This window comes from Dendropsophus ebraccatus, chromosome 15, assembly GCF_027789765.1.
Source record: "Dendropsophus ebraccatus isolate aDenEbr1 chromosome 15, aDenEbr1.pat, whole genome shotgun sequence".
Classification (NCBI taxonomy): Eukaryota; Metazoa; Chordata; class Amphibia; order Anura; family Hylidae; genus Dendropsophus; species Dendropsophus ebraccatus.
In genome coordinates this window covers 21,868,281-21,887,844 of record NC_091468.1, presented here as the reverse complement: position 1 = coordinate 21,887,844, position 19,564 = coordinate 21,868,281, and the positions used below count along the sequence as shown (strand labels likewise).

Below are 19,564 nucleotides of genomic sequence, written 5' to 3'. Positions count from 1 at the left end.
CTGAGCACTCAAATCCTTCACTGGTACTGCTACAGCGAACTTTGTGAAGTGGTCGACTATGGTCAAGGCATAGGTATACCCAGACCTACTTGACTCCAGTTTTACATGGTCCATAGCAACAATTTGAAGAGGACGTTGAGTCTTGATAGGATGCAAAGGAGCTCTTTGGTCATGTCTTTCTCCTTTGTCTTCTGTACACCAAAGTGTCCAGATTTGTCGTGGTACGCCTCAAGTACAATGTGAGCATCCCTACGTGGGATCAGCAACTGATGAAGTCGCTCACCTGAGGTTGGGTCAAGAGTACTCCTCTGTAGTAGACCTTGGTAGAAAAACAGGCGTTTTCTCTGTCTCCAGAGACGTAGCAGCTCAGGGTCAGGATAGTCTTGACGCAGTCTGCGTGGTATCCTACCACTTTGCAGGTAGTCCTGGATCTCTCCCAACACTCTACTTTCTTCTTGGAGAGTCTTCCAGGAAACATTTTCAAGGTGCTGGTTAGATTGGGTAGGCCTGGCATTTTGACTCTGTGCAACCACAGTTGTTTTCTGATGAGCAAAACGGGTGTAGAATGCGGGCATTTCGACTTCTTCCCACTCATCTTCCAATGTACTGGGTGGTTCCTCACCTGTTGGTAGGCGGGATAAGGCATCGGCATTGATGTTGACCTTGCCAGAGCGGTACTTCACAGTAAATTGATAGTTTGCCAACCTTGATGCCCAGCGTTGCTCCAACGCTCCAAGTCTTGCCGTGTTGAGATGTGCCAATGGATTATTGTCAGTGAAGACAGTGAAGGGTGTCACTGCTAAGTAATCCTTAAACTTCTCGGTCACTGCCCATACGAGTGCTAAGAACTCCAGTTTGAAAGAACTGTAATTCTGGTCGTTCTTCTCTGCACCTCGCAGACCTCTACTTGCGTAGGCAATGACTCTTTCTTTCCCATCTTGCACTTGGGACAAGACTGCTCCGAGGCCTAGGTAACTGGCATCGGTGTACAAGCGGAATGGAAGCTGGTAGTCAGGGTAAGCTAAGATAGGAGGCTGGGTCAGAAGCCTCTTAAGAGTCTGGAAGGCAGTCTCCTGCCGGTCAGTCCAGATGATGGGCAACTTCTTTTTACGAACTTCAGGCGGATGCCCTCTCAGTAGTTCTTGCAATGGTTCGGATATGTGGGCAAACTGTGGTATGAATCTTCTGTAGTACCCTGCGAATCCGAGAAAACTCCTCACTTCCTTAACAGTGGTTGGTGTAGGCCAGTCTTGAACTGCTAAGATCTTTTCTGAATCAGGTTTCACTCCTTCTGCACTCACTATGTGGCCCAAGTACTTCACCTGTGGTTTGAGGAGGTGGCATTTTGATGGCTTAATCTTCAGCCCATGCTGGATTAGAACTTGGAAAACTTCTGCGAGATGTTCGAGATGTTCTTCATAAGTCTTGGAATAGACTATCACGTCATCCAAATAAAGTAGAACGCTCTCAAAGTTCTTATGTCCAAGGCATCGCTCCATCAGCCTCTGGAATGTAGCTGGGGCATTACACAGCCCAAAAGGCATACTGGTAAACTCGTAGAGACCCATTGGGGTGGTAAAAGCGGTCTTCTCCTGATCCTCTGGTGCCACTGGTACCTGCCAGTATCCACTGGTAAGGTCCAGGGTGGAAAAGTAAACAGCTTTCCCTAGAGCTGTGAGGGACTCCTCGATGCGCGGAAGTGGGTAGGCATCCTTGTGGGTCACACTGTTGAGTTTGCGGTAATCCACACAAAAACGGATGGTTCCATCTTTTTTCCTTACCAACACAAGGGGTGCTGCCCAAGGACTCTGGCTATCTTTGACAACGTTTGAATCCTTCATGTCTTGCAAAAGCTTCTTGACTGACTGGTGCATAGCAGGTGGTAGAGGCCTATGCCGCTCCTTGATAGGCGGATGGTCTCCAGTTTGAATGGTGTGTTGCAGCAAAGTGGTTTTGCCGAAGTCCAGTGGATGTTGACTGAAAGCTTGTTGATACTGGCATGCAATGTTCAGTACGCCTTTTAGTTGCGCAGCTGGCGTAGCAGGATCACCAATATCAAGTTGGGTCCACCAGGGTTCCTGGGGCCTCTGCTCTGCACTGTCCATGACTCGAGCAGTTTGACAGCAGGTTGCTGCTTTACTACTGACAATGTCTTCAAATGTGACTTGGGAAAGCTTTGCAACAGCGTAGAACTTGGGAAGAGTAGCTGGACTGTCACCAACATTGACTAGGCGAACTGGCACTCGCCCTTGAGACACAGTAACTAGGCTTCTGGCGGCCTTCACTAGCGCTCGCTCCTTGATGTCAATGGGTTCTAAGAGAGCTTGATAGTCCTCTCCTCCAACACCAGGGCGTGCTCGGCACCAAAGTACAGTTTCTGCATTAGGTTGTAAAAGTACAGGTTTGGAATCACAAATACGTACTCTGCAGATGTCTCCAGATCCACTGCTGAACTTTTGTTGTGCGCTGATATTCTTTATGGCGCTCTGAATTCCCTTCTGGGTAGGTGGTGGAGCTGTGGACAGAGATGCATGCAACAACTCAAGAATTTCCCCAAAACAATTTTTCATTACATTCATCCCCAACACAACAGGTGGAAACTCATGATCCTCAACTGAAGTCACAATAACACCTTGCCTGGGTAACATGAGATGATTAACCTGAATGGTAGGTTCCCAGTAGCCTTGATGGGGAATATGGTGACCAGAACTGCCAATAACATTGAGCCAGGGTTCAGGGGGATGAATTAAGTCACACACGTCCCAGTACTGTTCATATGCACTTTTCTGAAAAGTAGTCACTTGAGACCCAGTATCAATAAGAGCCTCAAAGGGTACCCCATTTAGATAGATAGTTACTCTCGGGCAGGACGAGATGTACCTAGGGCCCCAGAGCGGTTCTCGAGGTGGACCTTGATCTGCTGATCCCGAGGGGCGGTCCTCGCCCTCGGGGATGTGTAGTTTAACTGAAAGCAGGTGTCAGCAGAGTGTCCATATTTGTGGCAATAACGACAAATAGGCTTGGGACGACTTGCCTTATCTGGTGCAGTCCTTGCAGGTGGACCCTTGTAGACAGGAGGTGATGCATCTGGAAAACTCCTGACAGGGGTCTCAGGAACACTGGACGGCTGAGGGTGAGTAGCGAGGTCATCTAGATGTCTACATAGAGTCTCAACAGTCTTGGCCAAGGAAGTCAGTTGCTCCTGCAACCGGGAAACAGCATCAGATGCAGGGGCTTGCACAGCTTGGATCACGGGTGGAGCACCTGTGGAAGGAAGCAAAGAGACAGGAACAGCAGGTCTCATGGCAGCAGCTGGATGGCCTGCCAGGTTGGAAGGCTCTTGATGTCGCCCCCTCTCTAGCACTCGAACAGCCATTCTTCTGAATTCCTGGAAAGGGAGAGTAGGGTGCTGCTCAGCAAGCATTCTCAGTTGGCCTTGGATGTGTTCGGAGTAGGCTCCCTCTATGAAGCGCTCTAACAAAGTCCTGTCTGCATGAGCCTCCCCGGAGGGTTCTGCTTGGATAATGGCTCCCATATCTTCTTGGAGAGAATAAGCATAGTCTCTGAGTGATTCTCCAGGTTTCTGTCGTCTCTCAAAGAACCTCATCTGTAACTCTGACAATGAGCGTGCTTCAAACTCAGACTGTAGTTTAGCAAATATGTCTTTTACTGTCTTCCTCTCAGTAGGAGACCATAACTTTATCTCTTTAAGGGCAGGTCCCTCTAATTGTCCCATCAACATTTCTACTTGCTGCTCTTGGGATAAAGGATACATCCTGAAGGTGGCCATCATTTGTTCTCTGAATCCTCTAAGAGTATTAGCGTCTCCACGGTAACGGGGCAGCCAGGGAGCCCCCATGTAGTAGGGTAGAGTGAGAGGCATTGGGCCTGCAGCGGTAGTGGCATTAGGCCCAGGAGAGTCACTGTCACTTGAAGAACTGGACATTTTAACACTTTTTCCGTGCTTCTGCAGATATATGATACTGTCTCTTTAAGAGCACACACAGCGGGGTCACTGACGCCGACCGGATAGTCTCTAATGTACAGTCGCTCACGCACCACAGCGGTTGCTGACAGGAACAGTATGTAGACTCACTTGTTGTGATGCTTAGGCAGCAGCAGGAGCCTAAGATGGAGGTAGTCTCCGTTACGGAGCGTCTGCGCGGCAACTGTCACTTCCGGGTTCAGGCTGTGGCGCAGAAAACAATTGTGGTGCTTTAACCCCTACAGGACTGGAACAAAGTCTCTTACAATGCAAGAACAGTTTAATGGCAGGCTTTCAGGCAGATAATGTACACTCACAGTCTATGGAGATGCAGGGTTCCCCCTCTTTTGCGGCTAGCACACACTTGAGGGCGGTTTTCTCACAGCTGAGGTGTCGGTACTTTGTGACAGGCACACAGCCTATCCTGTTCGTGACGCCAAAAGAGAACATGCAGCGGGCCGGGGTAACGGGAAGAGAGTGAGGGGAGTGAAGAGAGGATGATGGTGATGGTAGTCTCTCCTGAGCGTGGCGCTGAGCTCCTCTGTGAGGGGATGCACTGAGGGCTGCAGGGGGGGAGAGTGTGCTATACCTGCAGGATGGCTGGAACTTGTCACGGTCACAGGTGGGCACGAGGGCTTCTGCAGGTACAGGGGGACTCTCTGGCGCTTCCCTGGTATCTCTCTCTCTTCTGTGGCTGCTGCAGCGGTTTCTGTAGGGGGGCTGCACCCGTGTGTAAGGTGGTCGGTGGTGTGGACCTGTAGTTCCCCCGGGGCCAACCCCAAAATACTGCTGCCTGGTAATATGGCCCTTGATGGTGGTGTGGTGCAGGTGGACCAGACAACAGGGAGACAAGGAGGGAGGCAGTGTAACAACAACTCCTTTACTGTAAGACTTGCAGGTGTTATACAGTCCTTTAGCATACAGTGGTGAATACTGGCGGCTTTGACTGGGTTACTGTGCTTGTGAGAGCCTGGTGGTGTGAAGAGGGACGACCTGCCTTAGGTCCCGGTCTGCCAGTACGTGTGGGACGCTGGTGAGCACTGTGATCCTGTGGACTTCTCCCAATGGTGCTTGAGTCTGTTATCCCTCTCAGTCTGCTAGGGAGCTTCCTGCTTCTGTTACTGGGCCGGGCCTTAGGCCACAACTTTCGGGTCCCAGAGGTATCCAGGGGTCCTAGTCAATCTTACCCCCCGAATTTCAGGAAGATGGGTACAGAGGCCTCAGTTATCTCTGCTACCCAGTATGCTCAAGTCCTTTTGCTTAGGGGTTTCTGCCCTTAGGATTCCCACTAGAGAAATACCTTGTATCTCTGTAAATACTTCTGAAGAACTCTCCTCTGGTTCAGTCTCTCCTCCTTTATCTCCTTCCCCTTCTTTAGTAACAAGCAGGCTTGACTGGCCTGCTTGCAGAACAACCACTAGCTGCACTGTATAGTGGCTGTACACACTGACTTGCCAGTGACTGCACACTGACTGGACTGAACTGGACTGAACACCACTTCCTGTCACAGCTAGGTCTTGTGAGGAGACTGCTCCTCCCCCTTCTAGCAACTTCCTATGGGATTAATACACTATCTCTACTCTACCTAGAGCAGTTCCCACTAGGGACAGTAGGTGTCGCTGTTGTGTAGTGTGCAGTGTAAGCATGTAACCCATTCTCTGCCTGCCAGTTACTGGTACACAGAAATACACAGAATAGTTGCACATAAAACATGTTAAATATATAATAACACTTGTTGACAGGTGCCATCCTCAGCCCAGCCACAGGAACCATGCTCTGGTATACTACATAGTGAATTAAGGGTTACTGTTTATGTACCACCTGGTCTGTACCCACCTATGAGAGATGCTGTTCTTTTTCTACCTATCTCTGCACTCTTTACACGACACAGCCCCCAGGGGATAGTCTAGTCAATCCAGTGTAGACAAGTGGTGGTAGTGGACACTTATGGAGAACACAGAGACTTCTTTTCTTAGAGCAACCCTTATACTCACGATGCAGTGCTAAACACTAAAGAGAGGACAAGTCAGAGGACACCCCAACCCAGGCTGTGAACATCTCTAAAAGTGCAGGACAGTATCCTAGACAGAGGAACTGATCCGGATAGAGCAAAGCTACCGCAACGGTCTATGTACTCTGTCTCGCAGCACAGGTGACACCGGATAATTTTGACACTTCGCTAAACTCAGGTAACCAGGACTGGGGCTTGTGTTGTCCTTGTAGGACGGGTAACTCGACACCAAGGGGCAGAAGGTAGTATAGCGACAAAGGTCGAAACACAGGCACAAGTATTCTTCTTCTCTCAAGTATACACTTATCAAGTATCTCTTCTTCTGATGTTCCAGCAGAGCAGAGTACTAAATTAGGTTGGGACTCTCATGGCAAACTTCTCTCCACTTCTCTGAACTCTCTACTCTTCTCAGCACATAACTAAGTCAGCACTGCTATCTTACTCTCTATCTCAGCAACTTTCAGTACAGATCCAGTGAAAGAAAGTCTGTATCAGTCATGTATTATTCACCTGTATTACCAGAGACTTGCCAGTAAAGAACAGTTTTATTTATTCTACTGGGACTCAGTGATCATTGCACCAGCACCTGCACACAAGCTACACCATCCTTGAGTCATTTCCCCTTACTGTGGGTGGCTCTACTGACAGTCCGGGTGGGTTAGCTACCGTGATTGGACCACCGTGATAAGCGTCCAAGGGGCTCATTACAGCCCGGCAGGTCACCAACCATTGGGGAGCCATAGCCAGCCACACACTAAAAGTAGGTATACCATCACACCTGTGTGCTGAGTTAGCACTGCCGTCACTACAACCTCCTGAGCTATATTCCACCGACCATCCGCCATAGAAGTGGTGTCACACATAACCATCTGGCAAGTGACCCGTCGAGCAAGCACCACATAAGTACTTTGATGGTGTCAACATTTTATGAAAATTATTGAACCCCTTAAAACCACTACATACGTGAAGATTCTTTACATACAATTTGCAATGAGATGATGCTCACATTATTTTCATTGGGAGCACTGACAAGGTTTGCACTGATGAATCTATTCCACCACTGATACTCTGCATGGTGCTTCACCCATGATTGATTCTCAGTAGGTGCGGGATGACACAGCTGAGTCCCGGGAACACTCTTTGGATAATGTTCCTCCTGGATAGTACAGCAGGTGCTGAGATCTAATTGTCACATTTACATGCAGTCAGACATTAGACCTTTCAGAATCCATTAAGCTTGCATTAGACACGACTACCGCGCATCACTCATCTATTAATGATGGCTTCTGTCACATCCCATACAGGTAACCAGGCAAACATTAAAAACCGAATGTAAAACAGTGCTGTCTACTTGTCCACAATGCCAGGGTATCTCCTGGAAAATGGAGGACGTGTTCCAACCCTTGGATCTATGGCTTTTTCTTATTGCTTGAAGGGTCCTTAAGATGCAGATTACTAGATGATTGCAAGGTTCCAACCACTGGGCCCCCTGCTTTAGAACAGGGACGGTATGAACTAATAGGTGTACTGCCAAGTCAGGCAATACTGTCAAATAAATGATCGGCCAACACCTATCTCTTACAATCCTTCTATATCTATGAAGGTTCAACTCAGCGAACGTTCATGAGTTGTGAATGGGGACAGAGGAGGTAAGCCGCTGCCAAAAAGCTCATGTAACACCTTTTCTCTCCCAAAACAAAAGGATTGGCAGTTAAAATCCAACATGCCCAACCCTTCTCTCCCCAATGAGAGTTGGGATTTATACGCATTAAAAAAAAAGCCATCCAAACCCACCAAAATGGATTGTCTGATTTTATTTAATAAGGTATATAGGGGCCTTAGGTCTATATTGTATACCTAGAAGGAGCATGCTTTAGTGATGGTGATATCTGGATGCCATGGCCCGATATTTATCTATCTATCTATGTCAAGGAAGGGTCTCCCTACTAAAGACTTCTTTCAAAAGTAGCCAGTGTGATGTGAACAGCCACATCCACCAAAGGATTACCTAAAGGGCCTGGCATAGAGTGACCATCAAAACAACAATATAATCAGTTACATGAACCCAAAGGGTTGTCTTTCTGATAGAAAGTCAAGTTGCTGCTGGGTAACCTTAAGCAACAGTATGTGGATACAGTAAGGACCAAAATGAAGTAGATTTAGACTATGTGACAGTGGGTGCATTTGACAGCAACACATTGGTAAATGCGAGCTATTGCGTTTTGTGGGACTGTCCTGCAAATAGGACCACCAAGAGGCAGGACTAACGGAGGTTGCAATTAAAGGGGTGGGCTTATAATTGTTTGGGGGTCATTCTTAGGCTACATTTATATAATGTTTGGTGCCCTCCGTTGGATTACATTTTGGTATCCAGTCATAAAAAGATAGCGACATGTAGTCCATAGACTTGAATGGGCCAAATGTAGTCTAATTATGACTGTTTGTTCCAGTTCCTGAAGATATACACTGTGTCTGTGGTTTGATCAGCACACAAAACATAATCTGAATGAAGTCTTAGGACCAAAGACACCAAAAGGTATAGATGTAATGTAAAGTGCTTACCTTCCACATCAAGGCACCTGGGAGGTTCATCAGACCAAATGAGGTTATACATGCACTCCAGATATTCTGCTCCCTCCAGTTTATACCCAGGAAAACACTGATACGACACCACCCGTCCCACCGGAAATGAGGAGTCAAAGTCTGAGATGTTTACGTAGCTGTGAGGAAGAACCAAAGGCCTTAGGCAACCTACAAAGGGCGAAACCAAAGAGATGACAGAGAAAAAAGTGACTACAGAGACATAATATAAGACTTATACAATTTAAAGTGGTACTTCTTTATTATCATGTGATGGCATATGGCAAGGGTATACTATCAATTCCAACCTCTGGTACCCAAGCTGATCCCCAGAATGAAGGGGCCGCATCACTGGTGTAAAGCTCAATCCCTGTTACGGTTATCCCACTGCAAAGAGAGGGCATTGCCACATAGAAACATTCAAGTGGATTGGGTCAGCTGGCCAGAAGCTCCGCTGTACAGGTAACTCTACTCTTGGGATTAGAAGATAACCCTATTCTTGCCATTAAAACAACACAAACCATAATGGAACCCAAGTTAATAGGAGTTCATCTGGTGTTCTTGGTTTCCATTGGATGATTCATCCAACAAAACATATTGACTTCTGTTATGCATAAATCCCCCAGGTCCACTGCCTAAGAATGCACCTTGGGTTCAAAGCCGGGCATACCATGGGAATATGAGTGGTCAATAAATCATATGAACAATGCAATCAACCAAAATTTAAAAAATGAAAAGAATCACAGCAAGTTTGTGCCAAGTGCCAGATAACCGGCAGAATTTGGTGGATCATAATCACTATGGCTGAAAAATACAATGTGGCCATATAAATTTTTGCTGCCGTTGGCCAACGGATTGTGCCCGATTTACATACAGTAGAACAAAATGGCCATAATTGGGCTTTAGCTCATGTGTATGGACAGTTTAGCCCTAGTGAATAATCTAGGTGAGTAAACCACATGTTGAATACTCACATGGAGACAAAAGGGGGGCATTTATCAAGCCCTGCTCCCTTCTCCTTGGCCCGATTTACTAAGAGGCGCGTGCCTCCTAGTACAGCCGGCTGGCCCTTCGCTGTGCGCCCATTTATTATTGTGGCCAGTGCAGTACTAGGTCTTGCTCTCATTTGAGTTCTTTCAGTGGACCAAAGAACGCCACAAGAACATTCCCCAGATTTTAACACTGCCCCAATTAGCTTGTGTTCTTCCACCAATGGCTGCAGGGTGTTTGTTCTCTCATGTTTCCCTACTGTAAGGCAAACAAAGCAGAGGGCGGAAAACGTGACTCATTGGAGAAGACAACACTTTACATAATCAGTGTAGTCCAATTCCTATCAGAGGAGCAGTGACCATCTGTCTGCTCCGGGGCCTCATCTACAGTAGGGATCACTGATCAGTTGTCTTGTACATATGTAGTAGCTTCCTTGGTCATGTTGGCAGAGAGCTGCTCCACTGTAGTGTGCCAGTCCGCCATCTTGTGCCTTTGTGGGCAATGTTCACCTTTCAAATAAGTGGCAGGTGGTGCTCTGCAGACTTGCCCAATAAAGCAATGAAGGATATATGTGTAGACACTCCCACCCCCTATATACCCACCATTCCACTCACCACACGTGGTTCCTTCATAAGCTACACACTGTTGATATCCAAAGTAGGAGATAGTCATAATAATAATAATAATAATAATAATAATAATAATAATAATAGTGACTTCACTGTGCAATGGGGACATCAAGCCTCATATAATACACTAAAGTGAACCTCAAACCCACTACATCAATTTGCCCGATGCTGGTAAAACACATAAGGAGAGATTTCTGAAACTGGTGTAAAGTAGAATTGGCTCAGCTGCCCCTAGCAACCAATCAGATTCTACCTTTCATTCCTCACCGATTCTTTGAAAAATGAAAGGTGGAATCTGATGGGTTGTTAGGGGCAACTGAGCCAATTCTACTTTACACCAGTTTGATAAATCTCCCCCATAGTGGTTCTCAAATTAGCAAAACTAAAACCAAAAAAGGACATTTCCACCACATAAACTCCTATTGACTAAAGTGCATCTAGATATCTTTATAAAGGCTGAATAGTTGGCAGCATCTGAATGGAGGAGGAGCACACTTCCTCACTGGCTCCTCTGGTACAGGGCAGTACACGGGATATGTGATCCTAGTTATAATTTAATATTGATCCAAGGGCAAGCCAAACACTCAAGGAAGACGAGTTCAATAAATTCCCGACTGAGTTGTGTCTGGTTCGATAACCTAACCAGCATCTATCTTCTCCTGTATACACCTGTACGTTCTGTACTCAATACCACGTTGGTTTATTGACAAAAGGATTTATGGCAACGCACAAAATAAGTAAAAAAGACATTCCAGCTATGCACAGTGTGCACATTTTACAGCAACACTACCTACGGACTGATCCTATCAATTTAAAGTGGACAATCAATATCTTCAGATCTCATTGCCCTAATCATATAGTCTTAGGGCCGTATTACACGGCCCGATCAATAGAGTAAATGAGCGGCGATCTGCTAGAGCCTATAACACGGCTCGATTATCGTGCAGCAAGGTGCACTTTAAGGTAATAATAAAGTAAAGTGTAATAATAAAGTATATACATTACCCCTCCGCGCTCCCCGGTGTCTTCCTGGCTTCTGCCTGGTCCTGCAGCCTTCAGAGGAACTTTAAAGCCGGTCTCTGAAGTGACAGGCCGCTCAGCCAATCACTGGATGGGACGGGACTGCAGAGGCACCAGTTGCACCAGTGGGGAGCGTGGAGAAGACAGGAGGATACTGGGGAGTGTGGAGAGGTAATGTATGAACCCCATTATTTTCTTTACACTGTCATCAGCTGTCAGCCACGTAGCAATGCCTGCCTGGCGGTCGATGATTTTAGGTTAGGACCAAAAGACACAATCAGCCAATAATCGTTGTCATGGGCAGATCGTTCTCTTTATTACATGAAGCGATGATCTGCAGAATCTCCCAGATTATTGCTCAGTGTAATAGGGCCCTTGAAGAGTTCCTTTAAGGTGGAATAACCTTCATATATAAAGGGTATGTTGACGTTTGTACCACTTATTATTGCTCCAATACACCTGTGAAGCAACTTTGTAAATAGTCTTGATTAAAAATATCTTATAGTTTCGTCTACAACTCCTAAGACTCGCTGCACACCCACTGCCTGCCCAACAGAGGAGCAGGGAGTAGATCAGAAAAAAAGTTGAACATTTTTAGAACAAAACAGCCAGGCATACCAGGTGCAGGGATGCTTGTCTGGTTACTAGCCATCTCTCCTGACCCCCTGATACACATGTATTTCTTTGGCGGTGGCTTATGGAAATACAACTGCCTGATCCTTCTTTCACCCAATGTCTTTCTCCGGGGGGAGTCAGGATCAGACTTCACAAATGGTTTGTTTGTAGTCTGTTACTATGGAAACACATTTCTGCACATCTTTATATACACAAAATGGTAGGAGATTTTAAAATTTACAAAGTGGCTTTACTTTTTTAATTTAGATAGTTTGGAATAAGAGGAATAATATTTGCTAAACTGTTTAGCCTTTAATCCACTTAATGCAATTAAATTACCACTTAAAGCCGTTTCCTCACACCTCTAAATGGTGATTTGCATGAATTCTGTATTCTGGTACATTAATAAGTGGTTATTTTCATTGCTGAATATTAATGTAATGTTTTTTATTTTCATGGGTATCATCATTTGGCAGGATTGCTGAGTGCACAATAAAAGCATTTTAACAAGTTGTTATTATTCAGTGTACCGTCTCCTGTACCTGGCTGCCAGTAAACTGCCTCATATTCAGGATTTTTATTTTACTGTTCCAAATAGGAGGAATTTATATATAATAGTGCGAAGCTAATAAAACCTGAAACGGGCTGTATTTCTGCTAAAATGTATCTGTCGGCTACACCAAGGTATCTGAATACATAAAAGGGTTATATGAGACTGATAGAAAAGCCAGAAACAGCGCCACCCTTTTCCACTGTTCAGGTCTGGTATTGCAGCTCAGCTGTAATACCATATACCCCATGAATAAGATAAGTGTTTGTAGCTAAAAACACCCTTTTAGAAACCTGAATCATTTTGTTAGGACTGGCCCTGCACAGAACTGATCATTTACACAGTACAGTGCTAGACAAGAGGGGAAAATGGTGCCATGAACCGAGCAAAATGGAAAGAAACAACAGCACAGCAAGGAAGGTGTAACACTGAGCACTGATCTGTTACTGCTGCTAAGGAGAGGTCACACAGTAGCACTGTGAATATACAGCAGTAGATACACTGCCCTGAACTTTAAGGGTGGTTAGAGATGGGAGGGAAGCCATGATTTACCTTTGAGGAACAGTGCTCCTCTACAGTTTACATATATGTAGTAGTGGAGTCACGGCACTCCCCACTCGCAGCAGTCAAATGGATGCGGCTCACCTGGACACGTGTGATGGACTCTGTGGTGCTCAGCATCAATGAAGGGATAGATTTCCAGCAAATATCAGTAAGAGAAAATACGATGCGGCACAGCCCTACGTCATTTCCTTCACCTGGTCCATTTATACAGACCTCTTAAAGATATATAAACCCATTTGTTGCGTGCAAAAAAAAAAAAATCCTATTGGAGGAGATCGGTGGATCAGTTTATGTTCATCCTTATGTCACAAATTTGATATGTATACAGTTGTTTTTAAAATTGCACGCAACAAATGGGTGTATATATCTTTAAGAGGTCTGTATAAATGGACCAGGTGAAGGAAATGACTTAGGGCTGTGACGAAGCGCTGTAAAGCGGGAAACGATCGTCGCCTACTAGAATCATGTGCATCGGTGTTATGTGTACGGCTTAATAAAGTACAGGCAAAGATGGTGCGAGTGCCGCATCGTATTTTCCTTTACTGATACCTCTACAGTTTACCTTTGCAGGACATCTTCAGCAGACAGAGTGGCTCAGCTTACAGGTACACAACCTAGGCTTCTTCAGGCTCTCTCTCCTGCACATATGCACATAGCATATGGTAAACCCTACACTCACCTTCTATAATTTGTCCTGATCTAGCTTTTACTAGAGACAGCTTCCCCCTGACAAAAGGCAGTGAACAGCAGTTAACTCCACCTTTTAATGAATTGAATAGGATATGTATACATTTTTATGCAAAACGCTTTACTTAGTGGCAGTTGTAGGCAGCCAGAATGGTATCATTTGATGCAACTTAGTATATTAAAGACATACTGTATTTAGCTACCCAACCCTCCATACTGTAGGTACGGTCCCTCTGCTGGTTGTGTATTCCAAAATGCGCATGGTGCTTTGGTTTGGCAAAAAACTATATTTAATCAGCAGCAGCTGATTCATTAAGGCATGACCTCGGGTCTTTATGCCCTAGGCCTGCTACGCCTCTCCTTCCTTTGCCCTCCTCATCATCTGTAGGGTTACTACTTGCCAAGGGTGTTACAGATGACGAGAAGGGCGGAGAAGGAAGGAGAGGCATAGCAAGCTTAAGGCAAAGATGGTCTAGGCCAGGGGTCCCCAAACTATGGCCCGCGGGCCGCATGCGGCCCCCAGGGGCCTTTTATCCGGCCCCCACCGCACTTCCGGAAGGGACAACTCCTTCATTGGTGGTCAGTGAGAAGACTGCTCTCACTGAGCACCAATAAAAGAGTTCCCCCTTCCGGATCACGCCAGACCCTGCCCCGCATCCACACTGCTGCCGACATCCCCGCCGAAGGGATCCCCCAGCAGGTACAGCGACGTCATCACTGCCCCTGCCGGAGGATCCCTCAGAGATCATGTCCAGGTTACATCCAAGGCGGGGGGTTGGTGGTCCGTGCGGCGCGGAGGAGGCTGGCGGCAGGGCTGACATCTGACACTGCTCCGAGATCTGCGGTCCTGCTTGGGGATCTGCGGTCTGGTGCAGCGGACCGCAGATCCTGGAGCAGTGTCAGATGTTATCCCTGCCGCCAGCCTCCTCCGCGCCGCACGGACCACCAACCCCCCCGTCTGGGATGTAACCTGGACATGATCTCTGAGGGATCCTCCGGCAGGGGCAGTGATGACGTCGCTGCTCCTGCTGGGGGATCCCTCCGGCGACTGACCGGCTGAAGAGGCTAGAAGAGATGAACACAGTATTAGGTGAGTATAATTTTTTTTTTTTTTTGTAGCAATGCAGGGGGGCATAATAACTATATGGGGGACATTACAGGGGGACATAACTATATGGGGGACATTGCAGGGGGACAATATAACTACATGGGGGACATTGCAGGGGGTCATTATAACTATTATGGGGGTCATTATAACTATATGGGGAACATTGCAGGGGACAATATAACTATATGGGGGACATTGCAGGGGGGTATTATAACTATATGGGGGACATTGCAGGGGACAATATAACTATATGGGGGACATTGCAGGGGACAATATAACTATAAATCACAGGGTAGAGTATACCAAACTATGGTCTAAAATATAGCTTTTAATAATTTAGAGTTAAAATTTATATCAAAAATACCAGACAAACATGAAAAATAAGTAACCTAGGAAAACAAATATCTTACCACTCAACGGTGACTGCTGAGTTGGAGTGTACTGGAGTGGTTGTGGACCATTCAAATCACCGAAGTTCTCCTTGATCTCGAATGGGTTCCACGCTCGGCGGCTGAGGTCTTCTGGTGTACAATGAAAAATAGAAGACAAAGCAGGGTGCACACTACATGGGAAATAGGACAGCCGGTCCCTGACACTATCCTACTGCACCCTAGGTGTTCTGTCCCTCCAGACAGAGCTCCCGCCCTAAAAAGGGCGACTCCGCCACTCTGACTCCTAGGGTCCCTAGTTAAACCCTAAAGATTACTTGTGGCTGTGTCCCAATGCATTTCATCTCCCGTTGGGGGAATCATCAGGGGGTCAAATAGATATTACAGTGCCACTTTGAAAAAAATTGTGGAAGGGTAAAAGCTGCACGTATGGTGCCTGCTGCGCGTATGGCGTCCCCCTCAGGGATAGTGTCAGGGACCGGCTGTCCTATTTCCCATGTAGTGTGCACCCTGCTTTGTCTTCTATTTTTCATTGTACACCAGAAGACCTCAGCCGCCGAGCGTGGAACCCATTCGAGATCAAGGAGAACTTCGGTGATTTGAATGGTCCACAACCACTCCAGTACACTCCAACTCAGCAGTCACCGTTGAGTGGTAAGATATTTGTTTTCCTAGGTTACTTATTTTTCATGTTTGTCTGGTATTTTTGATATAAATTTTAACTCTAAATTATTAAAAGCTATATTTTAGACCATAGTTTGGTATACTCTACCCTGTGATTTTTGGTTATATTTAGTGAGAGTATATTTTGTGGTATTAGTATGGGATTGGGACAATATAACTATATGGGGGACATTGCAGGGGACAATATAACTATATGGGGGACATTGCAGGGGACAATATAACTATATGGGGGACATTGCAGGGGGTCATTATAACTATATGGGGGACATTGCAGGGGGGCATTATAACAATATGGGGGACATTGCAGGGGGGCATTATAACTATATGGGGGACATTGCAGGGGACAATATAACTATATGGGGGACATTGCAGGGGGGCATTATAACTATATGGGGGACATTGCAGGGGACAATATAACTATATGGGGGACATTGCAGGGGGGCAATATAACTATATGGGGGACATTGCAGGGGGGCAATATAACTATATGGGGGACATTGCAGGGGGGCAATATAACTATATGGGGGACAATGCAGGGATACATTATTAGTATATGGGGTGAGGGGGCTGGTTGAGGGTGTGAAGGGGGAGTTAGGGGAGGCTGGTTGAGGGGGGAGTGAGGGGTTGAGTGTGGGCTGGGTGAGGGGTGGAAAGAGAGGGATGCTTTTACTTTTTTTTTTGGTGTGGGGGGGGGGGCGTTGTGGCATTTTGCACTGGGATATGATTATAGTTTTTTTTTTTTTTTTATATAGTCCGGCCCTCCGACGGTCTTAGGGACAGTGAACTGGCCCCCTGTGTGAAAAGTTTGGGGACCCCTGGTCTAGGCCATGCCTCTTTGACTCAGTTATCGACTGCTAAGGATTACAGATCGTTTTTGTGACAAACCAAGGTAACGGCAACACAACTGGAAATGACTTCAGCTCGGCAGACTAGCAGTATCGGCGGTTTGGGGAGGTGGCTAGCTTAATACAGTATTGCTTAAGGTTACAAACCCACTTGCCGGATCTGCAGCGAGTCTCCTTGCTGATTTTTGCAGCGAGACTCGCTGCAGATCCTGGCCCTATACTTTCAATAGCAGAGAAACTCGCAGCAGGGATGTACATCCCTGCTGCGATTTTGTCTGCAGCCCGCCCCATTAACCCCCCGGCCGCCGGACATTATACTTTACCGGGTCCCCGTTCCTGCTTGCTTCGGGGCTCCCGGTGTCTTCACAGCCCGCCCAATCAGTGCGCTGCGGCGGGGCAGCGCACTGATTGGCCGGGCGGAACGTGCCGGGAGCCGCTGAAGCAAGCAGGAGCCGGGATCAGGTAATGTATATCGCCCCCAGCCCCCGTCCGCACGATCGCCCACAGCCCCGCAGCCCCCGACCGCACCATCGCCTACAGCCCCCGGCCGCACGATCGCCCCCAGCCCTGCAGCCCCCGACCTCACGATCGCCCCCAGCATCGCAGCCCCCAGCGGGCGATCGTGCAGCCGGGGGCTGCGGGCGATCATGCGGCCGGGGGCTGCGGAGCTGCGGGCGATCGTGCGGCCGGGGGCTGGGGGGCTGCAGGCGATCGTGCGGCCGGGGGCTGCGGGGCGATCGGGGCTGCAGGGGGGCGGGCAGGATATACATTACCAGGTCCCCACTCCTGCTTGCTTTGGCGGCTCCCGGCACGTTCCGCCCGGCCAATCAGTGCGCTGCCCCGCCGCAGCGCACTGATTGGCCGGGCGGGCCGTGAAGACACCGGGAGCCCCGAAGCAAGCAGGAACAGGGACCCGGTAATGTATAATGTCCGGCGGCCGGGGGGTTAATGGGGCGGGCTGCAGACAAAATCGCAGCAGGGATGTGCATCCCTGCTGCGAGTTTCTCTGCTATTGAAAGTATAGGGCCAGGATCTGCAGCGAGTCTCGCTGCAAAAACGCAGCAAGGAGACTCGCTGCAGATCCGGCAAGTGGGTTTGTAACCTTAAGGTTAACCCTGGACATGAAATAGTTGTCAATCAAGCGTTCATTCAGCTGACAGTTATCTGTTCCGATCTCCTATACTCAGGGACGCTCAACATAGACAGAGAAAGGATGTGGATTTGTGAAACAGTGGGCTTCACCAATTTACGTCTAATGTAAATAGGGTCTTAAGATATGGAGGTGGAGTCAGATCACAAAATACAAAAAAAAAAAAATTCAACATGCCCTCAAAATCATGGAGCCCACATACTTTTCTTGCATAGGGACCTACTGTTGTTTATCCCTCCAAAAAACAAAAATACATCTCTCCATTCCTAGATGGGTGAATATGTGATAGTGCCACTTCTCGAAGGAGTAATCCAGCTTCCCATCATTAATCCCACTGTGTGAAGGCAACATCCCGTAACACCATAAGGTACATTACCACACCTTGACACAATGGAAGATTTTCCCACGTTCCGTCATCTTGACAAATTGAAGCCATGTTGTCAAAATCTGGATAGCGTGTCTGGAAGCCTTCCCGACAGCTCATTATCAGCTTGTCTCCAGTCTTGTAGGTCTTGTTAAAAACATCAGCATCTTCTATGTAAGGAGCAAGGCAATCTGTGACTGGAGAAGAAAGATAGCCGTTCAGTGTACTCCATATCCATCTACTGACATGTCTATTATACTAAAATGTATACAACTATGGTTTCTATTTCGTCTAAAATCTTTATTCTGTAGACGTAACCAAAAAATACCACTGGTAGCTATAGATATCTTTCTAATCTTTCTATTTCCAAAAGACTGCTGAAGAGTTGGTATCTCATTGACATACTACCAGGTTTTTAAGTGAATGTACCATAAGGTACATCGCTCTTTTTTTTTCTTTACATAAGCCGATCGGTGTCGGCACAGGGATCCCGTGGCGCAGTAATTTGTTTTTAAACACTGTCTTGTTCCTGGGCTTGGCACTGTTCTTTTGCAGTGCACTGGCCAAGCTCTATGCACTAAGGGCAGGCCTGCAGCCCCCCAGTGTGACGATATTCCCTCCATTAAAATAAATGGATATGGTCACACTGGGGGGCGACGGCCCGCTGCCAGTGCATAGAACCTGGCCGGTGCGCGGCAAAAGAACAGCGCCACCCAGATCCCTGCGCTGGCGTTGATCGGCTAATGTATGAAGATAAGCGATCTACCTGATGGTTCATTCACTATAAGGACAAAAAAAATATTAAAGAAATAAAATAAAAAAAAGAAATATAATGAAAAAAAAAAATAATAACATGAAATAAAAAAAAGAAACATATTAAACGTTGATAAAGCAGAATGGGATGACCTGGCTGCCCCTATGGTCGGTAACCTCTGGGGGAGTTAAGGGTCACTTGAGCACTTGTCATGGTAGCCTAGATTGGTAGTCTGATTTGTTTAGATATTTTATATGATTTGTGTGCATTTTCTAAATTTCATGTGCCTTTAATATTTTTTCTTTTCTTATTAGACCCTCATTGTATGAAAATACTCTCCTCACACTAGACTCCATTTGAGGATTTTGTTCTTCTATGTGGGTTTTTTTCTATTTCCATTTGCTTGAAGAACTCCTGCGGAATGGGCCAATTTGAGCCAAATAAATTGGCAGAAAGATTAGAGGAAAGGAACTTTGTGTCTCCAGTTCTAGGTGAGCGCGAGATGGATTGTTACATAAATAGAGCCGAGCAGCCATGGCAAAACAAATGAAAATGAAATCAATACTAAGTTTATAATTGCTGAATTTCTCCACAACTTGTACATGTATTTATGCTGCTCTGTAAGCGGCAACGGAACAA

General features: G+C 46.7%; 1 protein-coding gene across 1 annotated transcript in view; it reads right to left on the bottom strand.

Moving 5' to 3' along the window:
• Positions 1–19,564, bottom strand: part of SUSD4 (sushi domain containing 4) — a 110,726-nt gene that overhangs the window by 29,331 nt on the left and 61,831 nt on the right. The window contains exons 4-5 of the mRNA XM_069954495.1: positions 18,189–18,368; positions 8,559–8,747 (exon numbers count right to left, since the gene is read on the bottom strand). Coding sequence (XP_069810596.1) covers positions 8,559–8,747; positions 18,189–18,368 — 369 coding nt within the window. The remainder of the gene's footprint in view (positions 1–8,558; positions 8,748–18,188; positions 18,369–19,564) is intronic.